The sequence below is a fragment of the Dromiciops gliroides genome, chromosome 3, assembly GCF_019393635.1.
Source record: "Dromiciops gliroides isolate mDroGli1 chromosome 3, mDroGli1.pri, whole genome shotgun sequence".
NCBI lineage: Eukaryota > Metazoa > Chordata > Mammalia > Microbiotheria > Microbiotheriidae > Dromiciops > Dromiciops gliroides.
The window spans coordinates 179,163,708-179,190,261 of record NC_057863.1 but is presented as its reverse complement, the minus strand read 5'-3'; the positions used below and the strand labels follow the sequence as shown (position 1 = coordinate 179,190,261).

General features: G+C 39.9%; 1 protein-coding gene across 1 annotated transcript; it reads left to right on the top strand.

The window, feature by feature from the left end:
• The first annotated feature begins 472 nt into the window (after positions 1–472).
• C3H13orf46 (chromosome 3 C13orf46 homolog) lies at positions 473–26,554 on the top strand. The gene is made up of 6 exons (XM_043993405.1): positions 473–656; positions 9,388–9,439; positions 19,781–20,009; positions 20,093–20,152; positions 22,711–22,761; positions 26,483–26,554. Exons 1-6 carry the CDS (start codon positions 473–475, stop codon positions 26,552–26,554), a joined length of 648 nt encoding a protein of 215 aa, XP_043849340.1.

Below are 26,554 nucleotides of genomic sequence, written 5' to 3'. Positions count from 1 at the left end.
AGAAGCCTTGACTTACCCAAGTCACATAAACATTAAGCTGTCAGAAGTAGGATTTGAACCCAGGACTTCTTATTCAAAAGCTCTGGCTCTTCCCACTAGACCACACTGTCAATTATCAACTTATCTGAAATAGCAGAGGAATGGAAGATGACACAATCATGGATAAATCTTCAAGCTGAATAATTCATTCACCTCTGGGATAATCCAGTGTGGGCTATACTGTGATTTAAGACCAGAGCAACTTTTGACTTCAGCTCCTGTTTGGAGTGATGTCATAGGGGACACATGGCAACAAGTAGACCTCTTACCCTGACAGTAACTCTCACAAAGTCCACTTCCCTAGGGAGGGGACCCAGAAGAGAGGTTTCTAAACCATGTTTCCAGTCTGAGGTTTATTATTTTTTTTCAGAATCAACATCACTCTTTGACTTTTTCTTTCCCATGATTTAAAAGAGAGAAAGAGAAACTAATCATGGAGAAGGAAACGGTACACAGGCGACATCGGCTCATCCCAGGGGTTCCACCCACTGTCATGGCTCCCGGGCTTCACAAAGTGGTAACTGAAGCATCTGAACTTCAGAGGAGCAAGAGTGTTGGGGGATTTCCCCCCAAGGGAGAACCTGTGGCTCCCATTGAGAAACTGCTGCATGAGTTCGGTAAGAGAGGGCCCTGGGGACTGAGGCTTGCTTGGGGGAAAAGACTCTGGGGCCCTGATGCTATAGGAATAAATGTTGCAAAGGGAGCCAGACAGTCACTGTGTTTGAGGTCCTGTGTTACAGATGTTAGTGGGGGAGAGGAGGAGAAAGAAAATGCACAAATGGGGAAAATAGACACTTTGTGGGGTATAGAAATAGGCCTCATTTAAAATTTTTTTTTTTGGCAGGAAAATGAGGGTTAAGTGACTTGCCCAGGGTCACACGGCTAGTGTCAAGTGTCCAAGACTGGATTTGAACTCAGGTCCTCCTGAATCCAAGGCCAGTGCTTTATCCACTGTGCCACCTAGCTGTCCCCAATAGGCCTCATTTTGAGAAGGCATCAGAGGATCTCTAATTTAGAACCTGAAAGTAATTCAAAGATAGATCAGGTCCACCCCCACTTTACTTAACTCTAGTTAAGTGACTTGCCCAAGATCACACCAGTATTAAAGCCTGATTTTGGCTAGCTGCCAGCTATTATTCTCAAGGAACCAAGAAGAAAAAAAATTATAGTATTTAAGAAAGATGCTTAACTGTCCCCAGAGACCCAAAGGCTTTATAAGCAAAGGCATTATAAGCAACTTTTAATAAATTATAAAAATTATTATAAAGACTTATTGGCAACAAATTGGGGACTTATGCAACTGGAGTAGGGACCATTGCCTCTGCTTCTCAAAAAGGCTACAATAGGACAGGTAGGTGGTGCGGTGGATAGGGCACTGGCCCTGGAGTCAGGACATGAGTTCAAATCTCACCTCAGATACTAGCTGTGTGAATGGACAAGTCATGTAACCCCAATTGCCTTAAACATCTGGGGTCATCTCCAGTCATCCTGATGTATATCTTGCCACTGAACCCAGATGGCTCTGGAGGAGAGAGTGAGGTTGGTGACCTTGCACAGCCCTCCCTCACTTAAATCCAATTCAGTGCAAGTCATGACATCTGCCATGGTCCTCTTTGAGAATGAAGGACAAACAATTGAACAATGTAATATTTTTCCAGTTGGTTCTGGCTTGTAATTACACTTGAAACAAGTACAACTTTAGACTCTAAAATGGATAGATCTATTCTTTCAAGACCTTAGGGTTGTATTATCAATTGGAAATCTTTCAGAAGAAACTGGATGACATCATTTTATATGTGAAGGAGTATTTGTACACAAAGTCCATACACATATATATGTTTGTGTACACATATTTACATGTATGTATATAATTTATATACAATATATAACACTAGGAAATAGATTTTATATATATAAACATATATATATATATATATATATATATATATATACAAACTATGTGGGATATATATGTATGTGTATATAAGTATATATATACATGCCTATGCATGTATGTTTATATATTATACACTGGATCTGAGATGTTAGTGAATTTTAAGGCCCTCCATCCTTCCCTTTCCATCTAAGAATTTCAGATCATTTTACCCAATGTTGAGGGTCCATAAACTTTCAGAGAGAGGTATAAAGATTCCTAATTGAGTGACTTGCCTGCCAGAGTTGCATTGTGGGTTAATAGTATTTAGGCCCAGAATCCTTTCCTTCACCTGTCCATAGTCCCTAGTTAACCCTGGGAGGTTTAAATTGCTAGGACAACCCATAAGTGATTTTTAATAAGGAGTTAGAAATAAAATTGGGATAAATGGGAGCTATTACTTGGACCTTTTAAACTGGGGGTGGGGATTGAATGAGGAGAATTAAACTTTTTAATCTATATTTGAAAATCTAACAAACAAATTACTACATAAAAGGGAAGTGCATATGAGAGAAGTTAAGTTAGAATAATAGTTCTTATTACTATCAGTGTTCATGTTAATTAGGATCATAGATTTAGAGCCTAGAAGGATCTCAGAAGCAATCTGCTCCCACTCTTTCATTTTACAGGAGAGAGAAAATTGAGGCCCAGAGTGGTAAAGAGGATTGCCACAAATAGTAAATATAAGAGGCAGGATTTGAACTCAGGGCCTGTGAATCCAGAGCCAGTTCCATTGTCCCACATTCTTAGAATAAGTTGTGCCATAGATAAAGCAGTGGTGGGGAAGCTAGGTGGTGCAGTGGATAGAGCACCAGCCCTGGAGTCAGGAGTACCTGAGTTCAAATCCGGTCTCAGACACTTAACACTTACTAGCTGTGGGACCCTGGGCAAGTCACTTAATCCCAATTGCTTCACTTTAAAAAAAAAAAAGATAGAGCAGTGGTCTTGAAGTCAGGAAGATCTAAATTCAAATCCAGTTTCAGACACTTTCTAGCTATAACAAATCACTTAATATCTGTCTCCTTCAGTTTCCTTATCTTAAAATGGGGATAATAATGGCCCCTACCTCCCAGGGTTTTTGTGAGGATCAAATGAGGTAATTGTAAAGCCCCCTACAGAATCAATATTATGGCTGACTCAAAAGGCATTGGAAGGATAAAAGATTGAAAAAACATCCAAGAAATGTGTGATCAGAAAAGAAAGTAGACTGATCCCAAAATGAGACTGAGAGAGATGGAGGGACAGTTCAAGTGCTGCAGAGGTACTCATAAAATGCTGGAACACTAAGAAAACATCCTCCATTGCTTTGGGTCAGTCTTTCATGGGGACATGGACAAGATTTACAGAATCTTGGATGGGTTATGATCTGAACTGGAGAGGGGAATGTACTTTTTAATGACCTCAGACACCCAATGACTTTCAAGTGTGCCTTGAAAGGAAGGAGAGAATTGGAAGTATCATCTAAAGCAAGCAACGATAGGGAATCATGGCCCTTGAAAAGCTTAGAGATGGCTGTAGTGTGTAGCATCATTTTGAATAATCTGCCTCACCTTGTTCTCTAAGACACACTCGGACAATGATTAAATAATAAAAGATGTAATCAAAATAGCCTAAGAAGTGCTGAAGGTATTTCCAAAAGAATGGAATTATTAAGGCATCTCTAGAAAGGAAATGCTTTTAAAATCATTGAATTGTATCTTCCTCCTAGGGGCAAAACTGTATTTATTAGCATTTTACTAACAGGATTAAGCCCAATATCTTGTCTCTAAGAGAGATGATGAGAGCAGCCTGGGTCAACATGATTGCTCTAATCTTTTTGGCCCCAGAAAGCAGGCTAGGAGCTGTGGGTGGAAATTGCAGAAGAAGAATTTCACTTAATATGACATTGAGAGTTGTCTCAAAGTGGAACCACTCTGGTTTAGGAAGTAGTGAATTCCCTGGAACAGGAGGCATTGAAACAAAGGCTGAAAGGGCTGGGGATTTTATAGAAAGGCTGTTTGGACCACAAGAAGAGGCCAAGGAGGATCTGAGTTTGAATTCCAGCTCTGCCACCCACTTCTTGGGTGATCTTGGGCAAATCCCATCATTTCTCTTTGTAAAATGGGAGGGTTGGATAGACCCTTCTAGCTCTAAGTCCTGTGATCTCTTAGCTTTAAGATACCCCTGAAAAAGACTTGTCTAAAGACAAAGACATTATCTGCATCCTTGTCTAAGAAAGAAGAGTCAGAGGGAGAAGACAAGAGCATCAGAGGTCCTCTCTGCTGCTTCTGACTCCACCATCCCCCAGTAGTGATGGTGGATAGGGGAATAAAAAGAAAACCAGCCTTCCTTAATTTGTAGGGAACCATGTTGGAAGATAAAGTATTCCTTTTGCCATTGACTTGGCAGAGCCTACCCCCCCACACCTGTTCCCCATGACTCTTTGGTCCCCTCTTTGTAGCCTGGTCTATAGACAATTTTGAAGGGTGCTCCAGGACAAAGAGGGCTTGAATTGGAGCAGAGGACCTGTGTTTAAATCCCAGCTCTGCCAGGTATTCACTGGGTGCCTCTGGGTAAGTCATTCAACCTCTCTAAGGCCTCAGTTGCCTCAACTGCAAAATGAAAAGGTTGGATGAAGTCTCTAAGGTCCTTTCAAACTTGACATCTATGATGCTATGATCTGAGGGAGATATGTCTCTTTTAGCAAATGCCACTTTCACTTAGGGGTTTTTCTTTAGTGAAGAGAGTTCCTTGTCTGCACAGATGGCTCAAAGGAACTAATCTGGCTTCCACAAATTTCATTAAATTAAAAAGAAAATCTCATAGAGCAGATGCCCAGAGAAATTCCTGTCTATGTTAATAGGCTTTCTTTTCATCCAAAAACATTGCTTTGATTTGATATTTCAACCATAATTGTCTTTTTATCCTGGAAACAAGTGAGGAAGCAAGGATTCAGCAGTTAGCAGAAGAAATCCTGGACAATAAAAGATAGAAATGACTGTGTCATCTGCTCCCCCAACCCAGGAGTACGGAAATACCTTGAGGGTTCATTTTTGTGTTTGTATGTGCAGAGCTGAAAACAGTGCCTTCCATATAGGAGGCACTTAGCAATCTGTTCATGTTTGCATACATTCATGCATTAATGAATGAATAAAATGAGAGGCTAGAAAAGCACAGGGATGGAGGACTCAGGTGCAGCAACAGCAGAAGGCATTAATACAGGAAAAGATGTGACTAGGGTTTTTTGCACCTGGTACAAACTTTGCCAGGGACAAGTAACATGTAAAGGCTTACAGTTGAAGAAATCATTGGGGAAGGCAGGGAGAGGAGGAATTTTGGGAGGACAGAGATTTCAGGATACTAAAAGGCTATTATTGCTGGTGAGGCTGCCTCATTTGCCCAAAGGAACCAGACTACATAGTAGTTTCTATTTTGATTCATTCTTATTATTTGAGGCAGTGAGGTTAAGTAACTTGCCCAGGGTCATACAGATAGTGAGTGTCTGAGGCTGGATTTGAACTCAGGTCCTCCTGACTTCAGGACTTGTGTGCTGTCCACTATACTACCGAGTTGCTGCTTGATTCATTATTCTTTTTTTAACAAACATTTATTTTATTTTTTCCAGTTACATGTAAGGGTAGTTTTCAACATTCATTTTCATAGGATTTAAAGTTCCAAATTTTTCTCCCTCCCTCCCTCCGTTTCCTCCCCTCTCCACAAGTCAGCAACCAGGTTATATATGTACAATCCACAAGTGCTCTTTTTATCAGTTCTTTCTATGGGGGTGGATAATATGCTTCATTATCAGTCCCTTAGGATTGTCTTGGATCATTGTATTGCTGAGAGTAGTTAAGTCATTCACAATTGCTCATTGAACAATACTGCTGTCACTATGCACAATGTCCTCCCAATTCTGCTCACTTCACTATACATCAGTTCATGAGTCTTTCCAGGTTTTTCTGGGATCATCCTGTTTGTCATTTCCTATAGCACAATACCATTCCACCACAATTATATCCCACAGCTTCTTCAGTCATTCCTCAACTGATGTACATTTCTTTGAGTCTCAATTCTTAGCCACCACAAAGAATTGCTATAAATATTTTTTATACAATTTTCCCCCTTTTCTCTTTTTCATGATTACTATCGTTAATTCTTTCCCTTCCATCCTATTCCCTTCCCCATGATATTTATTCTATTATCCATCTTCTTTCATCCTATCCCTCTTCAAAAGGGATTTGCTTCTGTCTGTCCCCTCCCCCAATCTTCCCTTCTTTCTTTTGCTCCTCTCTCTTTATCCCCTTCCCCTCCTATTTTCCTGCAGGGTAAGACAGATTACTCCACCCATCTAGTATGTATGTTATTTCCTCCTTGAGCCAATTCTGATGAGATTGAAGTCTTTGAGCCAATTCTGATGAGTGTTAGGCTCATTTACTGCCCAGATTAAATATATTACTCCATCCAGTTGGGTGGGTGTGTGTCTTAATCCCTCTTTGAGCAAACTCTGATGACATTAAGGTCTTTGAGCCTTTTCTGATGAGTGTAAAATTAATTTACTGCCCTGCTCCTCCCCCATCTCTTCCCCCATTCCATATGCTCTTTGCTGTTTCTTTCATGTAGGATTTCACCTCTACCCTCCCCCCTCCCCCAGTACTTCCCCCTCACCCCTTAATTTAACCCTAAAGATGTCATCATGGGGCAGCTAGGTGACACAGAAAGCATCCACCCTGGACCCAGGGGGATCCCAGCCAAAACCCAGCTTCAGACACAAGACTGTCACCCACTGCACAATCCCAGGTATGTCCCCCAACTCCAGTGTTTTATGGTTCTCTAGGGTCTTGTATTTGAAAGTCAAATTTGCCATTGAGTTCAGGTCTTTTCATCATGAATACCTGAAAATCCTCTTTTTCATTGAAGTCCCATTTTTTCCTCTGAAAGTTTATGTCAGTTTTGCTGGGTAGGTGATTCTTGGTTGTAATCCCAATTGCTTTGTCCTATGGAATATCATATTCCATGACCTCCAGTCCTTTAATGTAGAAGCTGCTAGATCTAATGCTATCCTCACTGGGGCTCCACAGTACTTGAATTCTTTCTTTCTGGCAGCTTGCAATATTTTCTCCTTGACCTGAGAGCTCTGGAATTTAGCTATAATATTCCTGGGAGTTTTCCTTTTGGGAACTCTTTCAGGAGGTGATCAGTGGATTCTTTCCATTTCTATTTTAACTTCTACTTCTAGAATATCAGGGCAATTTCCCCCGACAATTTCTTGGAAGATGATATCTAAATTCTTTCCTTGATCATGGTTTTCAGGTAGACCAATAATTTTCAAATTATCTCCCCTGGACCTATTTTCCAGGTCAGCAGTTTTCCCCAGTAGATACTTCACATTGCTCTCTATTTTTTTATTCATTTGGATTTGCTTTATTGTGTCTTGGTTTCTCATAAAGTCACTAGCTTCCATTTGTTCAATCCTAATTCTTAGGCAATTATTTTCATCATAGAGCTTTTGTACCTCCTTTTCCATTTGGCTAATTTGACTTTTTAAGCTGTTGACTTTTTTCTCATGTCTTTCCTGCATCACTCTTATTTCTCTTTCCATTTTTTCCTCTACCTCTCTAACTTTATCTTCAAAGTCCTTTTTGAGCGCCTCTATGGCCTGAGACCAATTCATATTTTTCTTGGAAGTTTTAGATATAAGGGCCCTGACGTTGACATCTTCCTCTGAGGGTGCACCTCAATCTTCCTTGTCACTGAGGAAATTTTCTATGGTCCTCACCTTTCTCTGTCTGATCATCTTGCCTTTCTTTGACTTGACTTTTTAGCTCCTTAAAGTGGGGTGCCATTTCCAGGCTGCAGTATACCAAGCTTCAGAAGTCCCAGGTGGTATGATTTAAGGAGGATCAGGTTCTTCACTTGCCTGGCCTGTTTTCTGATCTGTAGATGACCTCAGACCAACTTGCTATTCAACCAGCTTTGTGTGTTGTGGTTGTTAGCTCTGATGAGCCTGTGCCCCTCCCTCACCTGGGCCACTGCTACTCAAGCCTACCTCCTGGTTCTTAGCAGGGGTGAAAAACCCAAGTTCTGCCTCAGCACCAGCATATCCCTCTGTAGTCTCCCCCTTGCCAAGGGCTCAGCCCTCTCACCAGACTGTGAGCTTAGTTCCAGACAACACTGTTGCAACAGCTGATTCAGAGGCTCTGGGAGTCTCCTTCTCTGGTGAGGCCTTCCTGGGACTAGATATGTGTCAGGGTGACTGTGGGGTTGGGTTCCATTCCTATGTCAGCACAGCAGCTCCCTCCTTCCAACCTTCCAAGCCATTCTTGGTTAGAAGATGATTTCAGCACATTCTTCTGTGAGTTTTGCTGCTCCATGTATTGTCCTATGACATTATTTGGATGTTTTTTGGAGGGATCGTGTCATGAGTTCAAGAGCTCACTGCCTTTCCTCTGCCATCTTTGATTCATTATTCTTTATAAACTGTCAATTGTTTTTTCACACATGGGAGGGAACAAACTTTTATTGTAATTGTGTTGCTAGAATTTACATAACACCTAGTATGTGGCAGGCACTGTACTATGTACTTTACAAAAATTACCTCGGGGGAAAAATACATTTTTTTAAAGAAGAAAAGAAAACAAACAAATATTACCTTCGTTGATATAACAAGACTGGGATTTTCCTCTCTCTTTTCTAGTGGAGGAAATTGAGGCAGATGGTGATAAAGTGATTTGCCCAGGCTCACACAGTGAGAGGGCAGATTTGAATCAGAAACTAGAGCCCAGATCCCTGTTTCAGTGCTTTCCATCTCAATTTGATGAAATTTATAGAGAGAGGCTCTTTCAGAGCAGTAGATGAAATGGAGCTAAAGTCAAGTCTATTCCCACCTCCCCACTAATCAATCTCCCACCTTCCCTCCTTCCTTAGAGGAATCAGAAGCCCTGGGCTCAAATTCTGTCTTTGCTAACTTCTGAAACTTTGGATATGTCACTTCCCCCATCTAAATATCAGTTTGCTCTTCTTTGAGGCTGAAGTTTAAATACTTTGACCATATATTGAGAAGATAGGATTCATTCAGAAAGACCCTAATGTTGGGAAAGATTGAAAGCAAAAGGAAAAGGGGACAGCAGACAATGAGAGGTATAGATAGTATCATGGAAACTATGAGCATGAACTTGGACGGACTTTGAGAGATAGTGGAGGATGGAAGGGTCTGGAACACTATGGTCCATGGGGTCCCCTTGGTTTTAAGTCTCTACTGAACAGGAGCAAACATCTCTTTGTAGATCAATTGGTTCAGGAGATGAACTTGGGGTAGTCAAAAATGAGCCTCTCAACAAGGTTTCTGACTCCAGGCTTTTCGTTCTTCTAGCCAACATTGCATATTTACATGTAATAGAAACACGAACATTACTGACAAGCAATACTTTTCTTTTAAGAAGGTGAAGATTTGGAAAAAGAGTCAAAAGACGAAGCTGAGGATATTAGCTGGTAAGTGAACAATTTATTTTCCACCAATTTAATTAAAAGGATGAGAGAAATAATTCTTTTTCTCTTGTATTTAATAATTATCATATAGGAACCAAAGCTTTTCCCCTTTGCCTACTTTCTCTTTCAGAAATCAACCAGTGTGGGAAATCTTTTTCAATGATTTACCCAGGCTGACATCTAATCAGACAGTAAAATCAATTCTAAGTTTGGGCTAATGAGAGAATACTGCCGATTGTGTTTATGCAGACAGGTCTGAGAAAAGGTTGATTTTCTTTTTTGTCAGACAGGTGATATAGAAATTAATAAGTTTCTTTGACTAAAATTTGAGTGATCCTAATATCCTCACTGTAATATGTCCCAGTCTCTCATTGTAATATACATTTTCTCATTAATTGCTAACCAATCAGAGTTGATTGCCACCCCCTGGAACACCTACTCTTCCAAGGGCATATAAACTATGAGTCCAGCACCATCTTTGGTCTAAGAGAGAAATAGCCAAATGACTATCCTTTTTTTAATAAACAGTTGGCATTATTAGTAAAATGATTAAATTACCCAGAAATTATGTCTCTTAAACTTTTTAAATGTCACAGGGAAATACCAGAGTGTTAGCTTGAGGAAGAATAGGGACCACATCTTGTTACACAGCTTATGCGTGTTGTTGAATGAGGATTAATCATTCATTCAACAATCATTTATAGACTATCTGCTGTGTGCAGAGGATGGAAATCCTTACCCACATGGTGCTTACAAACCAGGGAAAGAGACACCATATTTCATGATATGTGGGTTAGAGAGTTCTGAAACAAAAATATAATGGAAGGTCTCAGGGGAATTATCCAATCAAAAGAATTAAGGAAATCTTCATGGAGGAGATGGGCAGGTAAGTTGGGTTTTCAGAGACAAGTAGTTGTAGAGCTAGAAGTGACCTTAAAGATCACTTAATTGGGAGCATCTAGGTGCCGCAGTGGATAAAGGAGGATTCAGGAGGACCTGAGTTCAAATCCAGCCTCAGACACTTGACACTTACTAGCTGTGCGACCCTGGGCTAGTCACTTAACCTTCATTGCCCCGCCAAAAAAAAAAAAAAGATCACAATCCAATTTCCTCATTTTCTAGAAGAGGAGACTGAGACCCAAAGATGGGGAGTGATTAATTGAAGATGATACATGTAATATGTGGCAGAGTTGGAATTCCAACTTGGTTCCTTCTAAGGCCAAATCCAGTGGTCTTTCTTCTATAGCATGCTATCTCTTTGAAAGGATGGGCAATAATTTGAGGGTCAAAGAAGAAAATGGAGAATATTTCCTGGTAATTGAGATGAGGGACAGGGGGATATGGGAAGAAATAGTTGGATCTAGGCAAGTGTGTCAAGAGCTAGGTCTTGGACCCGAAAGAACCATATATTTGATCTAAATTGAAGACCATTTAAGTAATTTGAAGACCATACTGAGTGAGAATGCTGTGAGAACAACTACTGCAGTGATAAGATTTTGGATAAAGGAATTGTCATGGAAATTAGTTTTATACTAGTTTTTCCTCTTTTCTCTACACCCACTGTCCACACTCTATAATAAATTCTCAGCAAGTAATTTCATTTACACTACCTAGTTGGGTAATAGCCAAAAGGTTTTAAAAGTTTTGCTCTGGATCATTTGCCTATCAGGCTGTTCCATGTTGGCAAAAACATTCAGACACGTATTTTATTTTAAAAAAATTATGTTATTGGTATCTTTTTTTTAATAGTATCTTCATTTCCAAATATATCCCTCTGCTATGTAGAGAACCATCCTTTATAACAAAATGTTGAGAGTGAGGGAGAGAGAGACAGAGAGATAGCAGAACCAAGCAACACATCAGTTAGTCTGGGAACATATGCAATCCATGTTTCAAATCCATCCCTGCCCCCTCCCTAACACCCTCTGCAAAAAGGGTAGGGAAATGTATTTTCTCATCTTTCAGGCCAAGCATGCTTCATTATTATTAAGTGGTGTTCAATTTGGGCTCCTATTCTTTCTATATACATTTTGTAGTCATTGCAGCATATTATTTCCCCGGTTCTTCTCACTCTAGTTTATATCAGTTCATTTCAGTCTTCCCTTGATTCTCAAGGACATATTCTTTTCACCTGAAAAAGAGGCATCATCTTAGGTAACAGAAGTTTCACTTTGACTCTTCCACTGTTCTGATTTATAGGGAGACAAAATACTGTATATGTGAATGAATTACAGTGGGTGTCAGGAGAAGGGGGAGCAAGGAAGGAATCACTAACTGGCTTTTTTTCATCCTTGATTACTATCAAAGATCCATTAATTAATTACTTGATTATAAGGAATAAATTAGAACAAACAAAATCTATTTCCCAAGCCTCATGTGGGGGATATTTTTGAATCCCCATGATGCCATTGGTCTAAGGAACATGTCTCCCATCAGTGCTATTTACTGTCTTAGAGAGTTGCTTGGGGACACTGAGCAAATAAATAACTTGCCCAGGGTTACATAGCTGGAAGATGTTAGAGATGGGTATTGAATTTGAAGTCTGCCTGACTTTGAGGCCCACTGCTTACATATAGATAGATGAGAGATAGAGAGATAGAGGGAGAGAGAGAGATATACACATATATACATATATGTGCACATGCATGCATATTTGTATAGATGTATATGCAAGCAGTGGGCTTGTGTATATATATATATACACACACATATATATATAAAAATATACATACATATACACAAATATCTATGCCTATACCTATATGTATATATGTGTATATATACTGCCACATATACATATATAGACACACATACATAAGTGTATGCACGTATGTCTATATATGTGTGTATGGGTATACACACATATATGTATATTGTCAAAGTTAATCCTAGGTGCTTGGAAGTGAATTGGTCCTTGCCATTTTCTTCCTCAAAATCAATTTACTTTAACACACTTTGAATTTTCCAAATTCTATTTTCCAAGTCTAATAAGCAATCCTTTACTAGGCAGTGCAAACAAAGAATGGGAAATCCTTACTTGTTCATGGAGGGCTCATTTAGACCACAGATCAAAGAAGTCCTATGAATTAAGAGCTCAGAAGTGGACCCCAGAGACATAACTAAGAATTTCTATCATGCTCCATATGAATTCTGTGAGTGTTGCTCTCCACTTTCTGCACAAATTAATTGAAGGAATTCTCCTTCCTTCTCCCACCAAGACCAATCACCCCCAACTGCCAAAATTCTAGTTAGATCATGTGCAGAGGTGGAAGGGGATCAGGGTGAAAATGAAAATACCAATTTTCTGCTTTCATGGGGCTTGAGGATGGGCAGGATTTCAAAAAAGGATCAAAGTTAAGGCCAAGAAGACTTTAGACACCTGTGATGTTTCCTTTCAGGCTATTACTCCCATTATTTGTTGTTTTGTTGTTCAGTCCAACTCTTCATGACCCCATTTGGGGTTTTCTTGGGAGATATACTGGAGTGGTTTGCCATTTCCTTCTCCAGCTCATTTATAGATGATGTAACCGAGGCCAACAGGGTGAAGTGACTTGCCCAGGGTCACACAGCAAGTAAATGTTTGAGGTAGTTGAACTTGAGTCTTCCTGACTCCATGCCTCTGGTGCTCTATTGACTGTACCACCTAGCTGCCCACTCCATACCTGGCTGTTCATACCACTCTAAATCCAACCTTAGTGCAGGGTCAAGCCCCTGATACATACTTGCCTGGGCAAGTTAATTAACCTCTCAGTGACCTCAGTCTAAGACTAGATAGTATGGAAGAACTCTCTACACTGATGAAATCACACTAAATTTTTTTTTTGAGGGTGAAGTGGCTTGCCCAGGGTCATACAGCTAGTAAGTGTCTGAGGCCAGATTTGAGCTCACAGCCTCCTAATTCCAGGGCCAGTGCTATCCACTGTTCGCAAGTATTTTTTCTAAGGCTTCATGTTTGTATAGAACTTTAAAGTCTTCAAAACAGTTTACACACATTATTTCACTGAATCCTCACAACAATCAGCCAATAATCATTTTTAAAATGCTTTATTTTGTGCTAAGTACTAGAAATGCAAAGAAAGGCAAAAATCAGTCTCTGTTGTCAAGGAACTCACATTTTAATGGGGGAGACAACATATATGGAGTAGATGGAACTTAATTTTAGAGGGAAGGTACTAGGGGTGAAGGCATTTAGGTGGCACAGAGTGCTTAGCCTGGAGTCAGGAATATTTATCTTCTTGAGTTCAAATCTGGCCTCAGACACTAGCTGTGTGACCCTGGACAAGCCATTTAACCCTGTTTGCCTCAGTTTCCTCATCTGTAAAATAAGTTGGAGAAGGAAATGGCAAACCATCTTTGCTAAGAAAATCCCAAATGGTACTCCCAAAGAGTTGGACATAACTGAAAAATCACTCAACAGAGTAAGTGAAGAGAGTAGAGTGTAAGAAGATTAGAAAGGTAGAAAGGAGTCAGATTTTAAAGTATTTCAAATTCAAGCAAATTTTATATATGGTCTTGGAGGTAATAAGGAGCCATTGAGGTGCAGGGTAAGAGGAAGGAAAGTGACATGACAGACCTACACTTTAGGAAAATCACTTTGGTAGCTGAGAAAAGGATGTTTTGGAGTAGGAGATATTTCAAGGAGAAAGACAATTAGGAGGCTATGCCAATAGCTATATTGGTGGCAGGGTGAGTGAAAAGGAAGGGTGCTGTGAAGATAGAAACAGAAAGACTTTGCAGTGGATTGGATATGTGGATTGAGTGTAAAAAAAGAATGAAACTGAAGTTAAAAGACTGGGTGACTAGGAGGATGGTGGTGCCCTCAATAGTAATGGGGAAACAGGGAGTAGAACCAAGGTGGTGGATTAAAAGGAAGTAAGGCAGCTGAACTCCAGTCTACAGCTCCAAATAGATCTATAAAATTATTGAATCCTAAGGGAGAAATCCAGAAATCATGGTAATCCCTTGATGGGCATAGGTAATAAAAACGTTCGCAGACACTGAAAAGATTTGGGGCATGAGCTCTCCAGCACCCAGGGAGAGGCTGCATATCACAAAAAGGAGGTCTCCCAGACCCAAGCCAGGGTACTGCGATGGGGATCAGTGCTAACTGGCAGCTTAGTAACCCACTCCCCAGTTCTAGGATGCAGATTCAAAACAGTGAGAATGACATAATACTACACATAGCAGTGATATTGACTTCCCAGGTAGGGCAGAGGAAATTCAGAAGCCAGAACAGCAGTAGCAGCAACCAATGTTTCAGACCCTAACCTCAAAGCAGGGTGTCACTTCCAGCATCTAGCTCAACCTAAAGAAAAATAACCAAAGCAGGAAACCGAGACCTACAATTCTGCCGCTTTGAATCAGCAGAGTTTTTGAGATGAGACCAAGTCTAGAAGAACTCCATGGCTGCACATACCCAAACCCAGGTCAGGAACATACAGAGCTGAGAACAGGGAGGAAGCAGACTTTCCCCTGGATCATACCCCTTGGGGTGCACTGAAAGATTTCACATCCTCAGACCATCTATAAGAGTAGCACAACACTAAATACCCTAAGAAAGCACCAACAGGACCTTCCCTCTAAAAGTGTGTAGAGTCCAGCCTAAACATCGATCCAAAGTCAGAAAGAAGGCTGGAAGAATGGTCAAACAAACCAATAACTTAAAAATGGAATAGCTCATAAGAGAGCTATTAAGATGGTATGAACTCTCTCAAGATACAAACACAGTATAATAGAAACACAACTTGGACACATAAACTCATCTAGAATTCCTAAAAGAGATAAAGCAAGGACAAAAAAAAATATTTTTATAAAAGGAATGAGATAGCTTATGGGGAAAATGGGGGAAATGGCTTTGTGAAAGAAAGAATTAGAAAGAGAATTAGCAGCTTGGCACAAGAGGTACAAAATTTTGCCCAAGTAACAAACTCACAGAAAAGTAGAATGGACCAAAGAGGCTCCAGGGACTTCATGAGGAACCAAGAAATATTAAAACAAAGTCAAAAGGCTGAAAAAATGAAAGAAAATGTATCTCATATGAAAGCAATTGACCTAGAAAACAGATTAAGGTGAAAAGAAAAAAAAAGAATCATTGAACTATCTGAACACCATGACCAAAATAAGATCTTAAACATCCTATGTTAAGAAATCTTTTTTTTAATTTTGTTTTCCAAATTACATGTAAAAGCAAATTTTGATATCAATTTAAAAAAAAAAACCACCTTCTCTTCCTCCCTCCCTTCCCACCCCCTACCCCAAGAACTCAAGCAATTCAATATAAATTATACATGAGTAGTCATGGAAAACATCTCTACATTAGCGAGATTGTGAGAGAAAAACAGATCAAAACAAAAACTATGCTAAGAAATCTTAAAAGAAATTTGCCCAGATTTCTTAGAACTAGAGGGCAAAGTGGAAGTAGAAAGAACTCACCAGTTACCTTACCCAGAAAAACTCTAAAATGAAAACTACTCTGAACATCATAACCAAAATCCAATTCCAGATCAAAAGCATCCAGAAAGAAAGAATTAAAGTACTGAGGATCCACAGCAAAGATCACATACAATCACACCAGTTTAAAGCAACAAAAACTTTGGAATACAATATTTCAGAAGCAAAGGATATAGAATTACAGCAAGAATAACTTATCCAGCAAAATTGAGTATAATGCTATAGGGAAATGGGGGGGGTGGGGCTGAGGGAGAGTAAGTGTAACTTTAATGAAATGGAAAAGTTCTAAGCATTCTGGACAAAAAGACCAGAGCTACAGAAAAACTTTGATATCAAAATACAGGAGTGAAAAGGAGTATGAAAAGCTAAACATGAATGCACAATGATAAAGGACTAAACAAAGATAAACTGTTTACATTCAAATGTGGGGGAAATGATACATGTGTCCCCTCTGAGTTCTATCATCATCAGTGTTCATAGAAGGAGTCCAATTGCCAAGGCCTGGGAGGGGTTCTATTATGTCTTGATGATCTTAAGAAAAGAATGGAAAGAGATGGAAAGAGTAATAGAGTGGTGGAGGAGAGGGTAGGGAGGAGGAAAAGAAACATTAGGGAAAATTATCTCATATATGATTAAATGAGATATGGGTGCACAAGTAGACATCTATACAAACAAGAAAGAGGGCGTTGTCAGGAAGTGGCTAACATTTAAACCTCACTCTCACCTGAACTGGTCAAAAGAAGAAAGAATATATGTTTAGAGAGTTGGGTATTAAATCCATTTCACTCAACAGAAAAAATAAGATGGAAAGGGGAGAAGAGAGGAGGTGGAATTAGAAGGAAGATAGATTAGTAGGGTAATGATTCCTAGGCAGAACAAACTCTAAGGATGTGCAGAAATATGTAAAGCTCTTTTGGAAGGGGCAAAGGATGAGAATCAGGAGTGCCCGTAAATTAGAGAATGGCTAAACAAATTATGGTATATAAATGTGATAAAATACTATTGTGCTGAGCTCTTATAGGGCAATGGCCAACCAGGATTCCAGAGGACTAATGATAAAACATCCTACCCATTTCCTGATAGAGAGGTGAAGTACTCAGAATGCTAAATGAGACATTTTTTTTTTTACATGACCAATGTGGAAATTAGTTTTGATTGACTATTTATGTTTGTAACAGGTTTTGTTTTTCTTGTGTTCTAAATTGTTGGGGTTGGGAGTGGGGATGGGAGAGGCAAGAAAGTAGATCTTGGCTGATCAAAACAAATAAAACATCTTTAAAAAATATTAATGGTGAAATTTGGCAGAGGGGAAGGATTAGAGAGGAAGACAATGGGTTCTCTTTTGAACATGTTGAATTTAAAATGCATAAAAGAAATCCAGTTCAAGATGTCTAAAAAGCAATAGGTGATGCAAGACAAACTCAGGAGAGAGGTTAGGGCTGGATGAATAGATTGGAGAATGATCTGTATGAAGATGATAATTGAGCTCATCGTAGCTGATGAGATTCCCAAGCCAGACAGAATAGAGGAGGAAAAAAGAAGGCCCAAACAGACCTTTGGGGGATGTCCAGTGTTAGTGAAGAACTAGCAAAGGAGAATGAGGAGTGGTTAGATATATAGGAAACAACAATATCACAAAACTCGGGAAGAGGAGAGGGTGATCAACAGTGTCAAAGTTTGCTGAGAAGTCAAGAAGGAGAAAGATTGAAAAAAAAAAAAGGCTATTAGATTTGGCAATTCAAAGATCATTGGTGATTTTGGAGAGAGTAATTTCACTTGAATGATAAGGCTAGAAACCAGATTGCTGAGGATTTCAAATCCAGTGAAAGGAGAGGAAATGGATTCATTGATGGATGGCTTTCTCAAATTTAGCAGTGTAGAGGAGAGAAGATGATAGCTAACAGATTGTTGTTATTTTTAATGGGGGAGACATTGGGCATGTTTGTAGTCATCAGGAAAGAAACCATTAGATAGGGAGAGATTGAAAATTTGAAAGAGTAAAGGGATCAACATGAGGGAGAAAGAGGGAATAGAATCAAAGGAGAAGAGCCATTTCTTCCTAGGAAGCAGAAATGAAAGGAAATAGAGGGAGGAGTATTAGTGATGTGAGATGAGGGAGAGTGAAGAAGAGAAGGCTTTTAGCAAATGGCTTCAATTTTTTGTTTTTTTAGTGACGCATGAGGTGAGGCCCTCAGATGAGAGGTGTGATGGGTGGGCTGTTGTGAGCATCTTAAGAAGGGACTAAAAGGTGGTGAGTGCCAGGGAGGATAAGTTACAGGAAGGATTTTATGGCTGCAGTGAGAGCCCAGTTGAGATTATGTATCATAAATCTGTAAATTTGACCCTGTTAGCTCAGTTTCATGCCTTTCTGAAGCTCTGTTCAATAGCAAGTGAATAGGAGTGAAGGCAGAAAATAGTATAGGGGGGGCAACTAGATGGCAAAGTGGATAAAGCACCAACCCTGGATTCAGGAGGACCTGAGTTCAAATCCGACCTCAGACACTTGACACTTACTAGCTGTGTGACCCTGGGCAAGTCACTTAACCCTCATTGCCCCACCAAAAAAAAAAAAGTGAGAAAATAAATAAATAAATAATATAAGGTGGTGCAGTAGATAGCACTCTGCACTTGGAATGAAGAAGACTCTTCTTCCTGAGCTCCAATGGGGACTCAGATACTTACTAGCTATGTGACTCTGGGCAAGTCACTTAACCATATTTGCCTCACTTCTTTAATCTATAAAATGAGCTGGAGAAGGAAATGGCAAACCACTCAGTTCTTGGATTCACCAAGAATCTAACATGATAAATTACTCAACAACAACAACAAAATGCTATTATCATTCTTGTTTTACAGATAAGAAAAGTGAGGTCAAGAGAGGTTACGTGATTTGCTCTGGGCAGTACAGCTAGTAAACTTTTGAGGCAGGACTGGAACTCCAGTCCTCCTCATTTCAAGTCCAGCACTATCTACTTCACCACACTGCCTTTTGGGGGAGGCCTTCTTTAGATAGGCTACTTTAGACATCCCTCAGATACTGACCTACCTTTACTACAGCATAGCTGAGACACTATTTCTACCCAGCCAAATGGACAATAGGCTTATCTAGTTATGTTGGGTGGGGAAACAGCTCTAAGCCATTTCCTCCATCCTGCTCTTGTTCTTGGAAACCCATGGGCAAAAAGGAGGCAAGGTAAATGTATTCCTTGCAGCAGAAAAGAAATACAGAAAATACCATTGCACACCCAACCCAAACTCATGGATTCACCATGCTCCACTCTGAATCCATTGTAATTGAAGGGGATATTTGGTGTCCTATTCAGTCAGCTATCAAAACTGAGACTGTCTAGGTCAGAAAATTAGCTACCAGCGTGGGATTGTGCACCATGATCTGTTTATAATAATAATGATAGCTAGCATTTATAGCTTAGAAGCTAGGCACTGTGCTAAGTGCTTTGCAAATATTATCTCATTTGATCCTCACAATAACCCTGGGAGGCAGATGCTGTTATTATCCTCATTTTATAGTTGAGAAAACTTAGGCAAACAAAAGTTAAATGACCTGCTTAGGATTACACAGTAATATCTGAGGTTGAGTTTAAACTCACATCTATCCTGACTTCAGGGTCAGCACTCTACCCTCAAAGACAAAAGAAAGTTCCTTCTGCATAGGGGACATTAGGAGCATAAGTTTTTTCTACCAGCAGGGAGATTTTTTCATCCAACCAAAGCTTCCTTGTCAGTAAGAGGCTCTACCTTTTCCAGAAAAGCAGTCAAAGAAAGTAATCCCTAAGAGAAAGATCAGGAATGGTAAGCAAAGTGAATTTCTTGATAGTCACTATGCCCCCAAGCACCATTGAATGATCCATGCACTATGCTTCTCTTCTCCTTTAGCCAGATAATTCTAGAGGATGACAAGGATGGCCAGGATCAGGGTGACCTAAAAAGAGTGGAACAAGACAAAGACAAAGACAAAGAAAAAGATAAAGACAAAGACGAAGAAAAGGTGGAGCAAGAATTTGAAAAGGAAGAAGAGGAACAAATTGAGAGGGATCAAGATGAAGAAAAGAGAGACATAGAGAAAGAAAACTGCATTCTTGAACTAAAAACTGCACAGGCCCTGGTCAGCAAGTGTTCAGTTGAGAATGAAAAAATTTTGATATCTAGAGTTAGCATTATATTCTCATGTACTCTTTCTATCTACAGGAAAAGGAACTAGAATCATTAAAGCTGGATGACCTTTTGGAGACTGAGACAAATCTTGCCGTGAGTATCTTAGGGTGCTAGTGTACACCTTGGGCTGTCCACCTTTTGGCACTCATACTGATGATACAAGACCTGTCCATCTCTTCTTCCAGTCATACATGTCCTCCATAATGTCTTTTATTCTTCTTCTCATATGTGTTATATAGTTTGTAATATCCTTTTCTTACATGTTAAACTAAATATTGTTCCTGACCTGCCCACCTCTTCTTCCAGTCATACTTGTCCTCAGTAATGCCTTTATGCCAATTTTATACACATTATAATTGGTAACATGTCCTACTTTCATACCTCACCACTCATCCTTCCATTTATTTCAATATTGTTTGGAGATCATGATGATCCATGATCAGCCACTGTATCACATTACTGGGTGATTGATTAGGTGGACTCTTGCCTCAGTGAGAGTAGAGTGAGATCATTGAAAAGACCTGTGGTATTTCTCAAATGTAGTCTAGCCCAATATCAGCCTAGTAAGTTCTGAAACCAACTCATGTGTCTGTGATGGATGGACCAATCCAAAAGTCTGCTCATTTAGTTGTATGTCGTAGTTTAGGCAATACATGTTTTTTTTTTTTTTACCCACTTTTTACCTTTCAGTACAATGAAATTGTACTTAATTAGCTGTATCCCCTTAGAGGCATCATTTAACATTTCTGGGCCTGTTTCCTCCTCTATAAGATGAGAGGTTTGGAGTAGATGACCTCTAAGGTCCCTCTCAGCTCTAAATCCTATGATCTGATGACCCTAAGTCATTCTCATTTTAATAAGAGAAGAAAAATGAGGAGTGTTGTCTGGGAATAAGTTCAGGACAGCAAGAAGCTATTTTGCCATGAAGAATTAGAACCAACCAACCCTCCTGCCCAGACAGGACCTTAAGGTTAAATTCTTTGTATCCATGTGATGTCACAATCCCCACTAAAATCAGAACAGGTTCTAGAAGGATTTCTGCATGTTTCTTGTGGGGGTGATAATGAGCCTTGCCTACTGAGGCAATTACAAAGTATCTAACATTATCTTGTGAGAATCCACAAGGCAGTTTTGAAAGGGGGCACCTTTCTATCCTTTACTCTAAGGTGATGTGGTAAGAAATGGAGATAGAGGGGTAGAAGTATTTTATCACAGCCTCTAGGAGGTCTAACCTGGTCTGATGTGAGAACTTCTAGGAAGAACCAAGGAATGACGCAAAATGTTTCCCCACTGGCCTGCGATGATGCATCTCTACTACAATAAAGTAATTTCTTTGAGTCTATGCATGGTACTCATTTGAGGCAAGGTAATATTAGAGTTTACCAGTCACTAGCTCTTCACTGTCCAAATCCTTTCCATCTGGGAGGATGTAGGGCCCTATAGGAATGGGTCATAGGTCAATAAGTTTTGATGGGGGAGGGGGAGGAGTTGTTGTTCAATCATTTCAGCTGTGTCCAATTCTTCATGACCCCATTTGAGGTTTACTTCACAAAGATATGAGACAAATGAAAAACCTGAGAGACAGAATTTCTGGGTAATCAGTAATCAGTTTATTAATTAAGCTCGCTGGCAATCAATTAAATGGTTTCTCTTGGTAACCAAAGATCCCCAGTGGAGACTCTGGGAGCCTTAAATACCTTTTTCAAAGGACTGCCTCTGACAAGTGAAAAATCAACCCTGATTGGTGGACATTTAATGAGGAGAGGTGGGCTAGAAGTCTTCAGCTCCTCCTGCTGAGAAGGTGGCTTGATCATGAGACTTAACAGCCCCCAACAGTCTGGATAGGGGAATCCCTCTCTACCCAGACCTCTGTGGCTGGTTTTCTCCTTCATGAGCTGGGTCACCCTAAACACTAATGCAAGGGTACATGGACAGTAGCTCCTTTGCCCAAGGTAAGGACTTGTTCAATATGAATTCTGCTTATACTCTAAACAGAAATTAGGTCTCCTAGTTGGGTGGGGTTCTGCCCAAGATTGAGGAGGTTATTTCTTGAGGGCTAGGAGTAATCTCATCAATTAGTCATGTCCTTCAGAAACTGACTTTAACATAGAGTTGGGCCTTAATGAGGAAATAGAAGGAGAAAAGCCTGGATCACAAATTGATAATTAGTTATTAATAATAATAATAAATTATTTTATAAACTGGAGTGGTTTTCCATTTCTTTCTCCAGCTCATTTTACAGATGAGGAAACTGATGCAAACAGGGTTAAATGACTTACCCAGGGTCACACAGATAAGAAATGTCTGAGGCTGGATTTGAATCCAGGTCTTCCTGACTCCATACCCAGCACTCTATCCACTGAATCTAAAAGATGAGAGGCTTTGAGAAGAAAAAAGGTGAGAAGGGGGAGAGCAGGGAAAAGAAGAATACGTCAGGGTATTTATCTCAGTTTTGAGGATCAGTCTAATAAGTTAGTGTTGCAGTCTGGACTTCATCCAGGGAGTCAGTCCCCTGAAGTTCCTCCCACTGGGGCAGCATTGGCAAGAGAAATAAGGTGATGCTGGCCCTCTGATGAAGTTTCCCTCCTGGCTTCCCACTGTCCTGGCCATTCACTCTTAAAGATTCATGTCTCTTGGATTTCTTTTCACAGAAACCACCTGTTGCCTTTGTAGAGATTGATTTGGAAGAACGCATTGAGGAGGTAAAACACACGCATGCACACATACACAAGTCATCTCACCTGGGAAGGTGAAGCATCATAGATTATCAAAATGGGAAGTCATTACTATATGGGAGAAATCTCCTTTATAATAATAGCATGTTGTACTGAACAGAGCACTGGACTTGGAGATAGAAAGACTTGAGTTCAAATCCTACCCTCAGCTTCTTACTAGCTGTGTGACTCCCTAGGAAAATCGCTGCTTTATGCCTCAGTTTCTTTGTTTGTAAATTGGGAGGAAGTTAAAGTACTTGGCTGTTGAGGTCCCTTGCAGCCTTGATCTATGATCTCTGACAGGTGGTGATCCAGTATCTGCCTGAAAACTTTCGGGGGCAAGGAACATATTGCACTATAAAGTAGGCCATTTCATTGCTGAACATCCCCAATCATTAGAGTTCTTCCTTATAAATGAGCCAAAATTTGCTTCTCTGTAGATAGAACCTTTGTAAAGTGCCAGGCACTGTCCTAAGTGGTGAAGATATTGTTGTTTGTCCTTCATTTTCAAAGAGGACCATGATATTGGGGTGATATTATGACTTGCAGTGAATTGGATTTAAGTGAGGGAGGGCTGTGCAAGGTCACCAGCCTCACTCTCTCTTCCAGGGCCATCTGGGTCCAGTGGCAAGATATACAACAGGATGACTGGAGATGACCTCATATCTTTAGGGCAATTGGGGTTAAGTGACTTGCCCAAGGTCACATAGCTAGTAAGTGTCTGAGGTGAGATTTGAACTCAGGTCCTCCCAACTTCAGGGCTAGTGCTCTATCCACTGTGCCACCTCACTGCCTCAAATGGTAAAGATTCAATCAGAAGCAAGCAAAACAGCCCTTACCCTCGAGGTTCCAGTTTGGATAGAACAAATATTTGACAGCAATAATCCCATCTCCTTTTCACCCTCACAAATTTTATAGGATATAACTCCAGAGTCAGAAGACCTGAGTTCAAATCCTGTCTCTGATGTTTATTACCCATACCACTTTGGGTAAATCATTTAACACATGTGGGTCTCAGCTTTCTTATTTTTAAAGGAGTGGCTAGATTATAAAACACCTGAGACTCTTTCCGGGTCTAGGTTTATGGATTCTACATTGGTCTTGGAAAGAACCAAAATTAATTTCTGTCATTCATTGGTCACAAACATTCCAGCATACACCCCAATGACTTTACACTAATCTGCTTAGCCACAAATGTCTATCTACTTTCAGCACTGAAGCCATGGCCTAGTTTTATGATGATCATGGAGGAGTGGAAGGTGTAGTATAACAGGTAACTAGGAGACCTGAGTTCTAGTCTTAGCTATGCCATTAGATATTTATAGAAATTGCTTAATCTCTGTGAGCCTCAATTTCCCCATCTGTAAGTGAGGGCTGAACAGCTTGACCTCTAAAGCCCTTTTAAGCACTGATATGGCATGATTCTTCATTTAAGGATGCTATAGTCACATTCATAGCGTTGAGAGGCACCACCAGAGTTTGGTTGTGGTTGTGGTTGTGGTTGTTTTTAACTTCATTGTAAAATGAGAGGGACCTCACATTTCACAGAAGAAAAAAAAAAATATGACACAGATTCAGCTGCTCTGACTCTCAAACTGTATGCATCTTTTCCTTAGTACCATGCTCCATCTTACTCTACATAAAGCCTTTTCCGTTCTTAGAACAGTAAAAGCCAATTAAATGTTAATTAATTGGAGAGTTGGGAGTCATGAAATGGAGATCATGGATTAAAACCCATCTATGGCTTAAGCTCATAGGATCATTAAAATAGCCCTTTATGTTTTTTCAATTAATTAATTTTATAAGAACGTTTTACCTCTCCCTCATTCCGTATTGAACAATTTTTTAAAATTGAAAAAAATCTTCATAACCAACATGAGTAGATTAGCAAAATAGATTTCCACATAAGCCATGTTTACACAGGCATGGCTTGTTCTGGGTTTAAGAGCATTACTCTCTAGCAGGGGAGTGGCATGATTCTTCTTCAGTCCTCTGGATTCATCACGCTACCCTTTATTTTTGATGTTAGAAATTGAGAATCAGAGTTAAGTGACTTGCCCACAGTCACACAGGTAGTAAACACCAATGCCACAAATGGAACTCAAGTCCTATGACTCTTTAGGTACATTTTTCACTGGACCAGACACTCTGCTTCCAATATGACATTTGACATGAAAGAGTATTACGAATGCCTAGAGAGAGGGGAATTTGGGAGCTGAGGTATTTACCTGGCTTCATTGTGGTATAGTGGAGAAAGAGCTGTACTTGGAGTCGGGAAGACCTGAGTTCAAATTCAGATTTAACACTTACTCTGTGAACCAAGGTAAAGTACTTAACTTCATTGATCCTCAGTTTCCTCATCTGAAAAATGGGGAGGTTGGATTAGATGACATCTGTCATCTAAAGTAATTTCCCTTTCTAAATCCCTGATCCTATGATCTCATGAACTTGTTAGCATATGGGAAGGTAGCAAAACATAACATCTCTTCTAACTCTTCGTGATTTTCTATGAAAACTTTCAGGTATTATGAAGAAAGGCAGTGTGGCATGTGTTAAAATAATGGAGTTTGCTGGGCTTGACATCAGGAAGGCTTGGTTTCAAATCCTAGCTATAACATGGTAGCAATGACACAGTGAGCATAAACAAGTCAGTTTATCTATGAGCCTTAAGCAATTCTCTAAGATGAGTTGCAACCTACATTTGTATAGGAAGGTTGCTCACATGGACAAGATGGTTCTTGACACTTCATACTGAAAAGTCAGCAAATTTCAGGGACAGGATGAACTGAGCTAGTTAGATTTGAGGGAATCCCAGCATGAAAAAATGACCACAATTGTAGAGGAGGTCCATGACATTATGCAAACTGATTGGGTTGAGTGTAGGAATGGAAAAAAATGTTCTCTCAGTATAGAAATATAAGTTCCTTTTTTAGTAAAATAGTGAAGATGTAAAGATTCAATGTGCATAGAGCAGATGTCATAGCAGCCCTCATGGCCCATATTAAGATAACAATAACCAAATTTATTTAGAGTAAACATTTCTTCCAAATAGCTCAAAATGCCTTCCTAGCTATTATTTTGTTTATTTATTTATTTTTTGGTCTGAAGATGCTATGAAGTAAAGAAAGGAAATATGTAATGGGATACCATTTTACAGGCTTAAAGGAAATAAAGGACTAATTGAAATTCATACAGCCAATCAATAAGCGTTTATAGCACACTTAGAGTGTACTAAGTCTTGCATTGGGCACTGAGGGTACAAATACAAAGAATGAAATCATCTCTACTCACAAAAAGCAGTTAGTGGCAGAGGTCCCTTTACTGGCAGCCCAAAGACTTCACTGCCTGAGGGGGAAAAATGGTCCAAGCACTGAGTCCCATGTCCAGGGGGACATAGCCTGGATATGTGGGGAGGAGTCCCCAAACTTTAACTGATCTTTTCTATGCCCAGTCAAATGTAATAATGTGCCACTTTGCAAAAGAAAAAAAAAGTAGTCCATCCTGCAGGAATTGGTGATGTAGGAGGCAATGTGGTTGCATGCATAGCTCCTTCCTCTTCCCACTCCCATTCCCTTCCCATCCCCCAGTCTTGAGCTTGGAGGGCTTGAGCCGTATTAGAAGGTGGTACTGAACTCTGTTGGATGTTATTAATGTCCTATCCCACTCTCACTTCTCTTTGTGTTTATGAAATGTATCTTTTATTGCTCAGAAAACTGAAAGTACTTTGACAGAAGAGAAATCATCCAAGGCTGAAGCAGGAGATATGTCTGAAGATGAGTAA